We start from the raw sequence: 1,689 nt of genomic DNA, 5'->3' as shown, positions 1-1,689 counted from the left end.
TAACTCCCTAACCTGGAAGGGATTGGTTGGGTTGGAAAGGTTTGCTGTACCTGTTTATTCTGGAGAAGGGAAGACTGAGAGGGGATCCCATTAGTGCATATAAATATCACAAACGCGGGTGCCAGATGCATGGTGACAGACTCTTTTCAGTGGTGCCCAGCGATAGGACCAGGAGCAATGGCCATAAACTGAAACACAAGAAGTTCCACCTCAACATGAGGAAGAACTTTATGTTAAGTTTGGCAGAACATTGCAACAGGCAGCCCGGGAAGGTCATGGAGTCTCCCTCTTTGGAGGCATTCCATACCCACCTGGACACGTTCCTGTGTCACCTGCTCTGGGTGACCCTGCCTTGGCAGGCGGATTTGGACTGGATGATCTCCAGAGGTCCCTTCCAACCCTAACGATTCTGTGATTTTAGAAATGTTCTTTCTTATCTGTCAGCTCCCTGCTGAATGTGCAGCTTGTCTTTCAGTCTTGATACAGGTAATAAAGCATCCATCTACAGGAGTTTAAATTATAGATGTGTTTGTTTTACGTGGATGTGTTCTGTTTTACAGAACAGCAAACTTGTGTAGAGATGCTTTAATGGGTAGATAGCTCTTTAAAATGGAACTATTTCATCAGGGATATCTTAAAAGAGATGTTCTATTTCTCTCTCTGTTTTAGGATGAAATCCTCTTTCCCAGGGTGAAGAGTTAATTAGGATTATTTCTAGGAAACATAGGTATGGGTTTGAGAACAGCACATGTCTCTTAGGAAGTGTGTGATGGCCTTCATGTTTATTATGTGGTTGTAGAATCCTTGTAAGTGAGAGTAAAGGTGCCAAGTATGCAACAGTTTCCATGTGCAGATTTGTTAGTAATTCTTACCTGTTATGCTTTCCTTTCTAGCAGTCATGGTGAATTTACCACAAGTTGTGCGTGATCACTGGGTCCACATCTTTGTTCCCTTGGGATTTGTGATTGGATGCTATTTGGACAGATGGAATGATGAAAAACTGTCAGCTTTCAGAAACAAGAGCTTATTATATAGAAGGTCTGCTTTATGATGCTTCTTAAATATATATATATAGTTATTTTGCAAAGTGCTTCTTTTTGAGAGTTTTAAATATGACCAAAAACCCCAACAGTCAAAATATTAAAGGAAAGAAATCCCTAAAAATTTCATCAAGCATTCATGAAGTGTTTTAGGTCACTAAATTGGGTCTTTAGGAGCCAACTTGTTTAGGAAAGAAAGGATTATTAACTGCTATGAAGTTCCTAGTCATGAAATGTGTAGAACACTATTTTGTCTCTCTCTAAAAGTTCAGCGGGAAACACAGTGCTTGAATTTTAGTTTTCTGTCTTAAATTATCACATCACTTTTTAACTAAACACTTGTATAAATGTATGTTATTTAAAAATAATAACCAAGGTTTTAAAAATTAACTTCTTTTGGCAACTGCTATATCTTCACTGAATGATGTGATTATATCACCATCATCATGGCTGGGCTTCACGAACGAAGATTTGGGAAGGGCTCTACCCACATTTGCTACAAGCACGCTGGTGGCTAAAAAGGCCAAGATAGACATGTCCGGTTGCAAAAGGCACAACAGAAAGACTCCTTAGGAGGTATATTCTGCAAGACACGATCCTTTCTGTGCTGTCTTTTCTCCTCAGGAGTGATCCTGTGTGCTTTCTCAAA

At 39.7% G+C, this 1,689-nt stretch overlaps 1 protein-coding gene across 2 annotated transcripts in view; it reads left to right on the top strand.

Annotated features, from left to right (window-relative positions):
• The first annotated feature begins 706 nt into the window (after positions 1-706).
• NDUFB1 (NADH:ubiquinone oxidoreductase subunit B1) overlaps positions 707-1,689 on the top strand; it is a 2,296-nt gene continuing 1,313 nt past the window's right edge. The window contains exons 1-2 of one of the 2 annotated variants that reach the window (XM_018083034.2): positions 707-727; positions 894-1,038. In XM_018083034.2, coding sequence (XP_017938523.1) covers positions 899-1,038 — 140 coding nt within the window. In that variant the 5' untranslated portion in view covers positions 707-727; positions 894-898. Of the gene's footprint in view, positions 728-788; positions 807-893; positions 1,039-1,689 lie in introns of those variants that run through there. The other variant, XM_029964195.1, reaches the window with a different exon arrangement.

Source organism: Manacus vitellinus, unplaced genomic scaffold, assembly GCF_001715985.3.
Source record: "Manacus vitellinus isolate BGI_N305 unplaced genomic scaffold, ASM171598v3 scaffold_6_pilon, whole genome shotgun sequence".
NCBI classification, from domain to species: Eukaryota; Metazoa; Chordata; class Aves; order Passeriformes; family Pipridae; genus Manacus; species Manacus vitellinus.
This window is presented reverse-complemented; position numbering and strand designations above follow the sequence as displayed.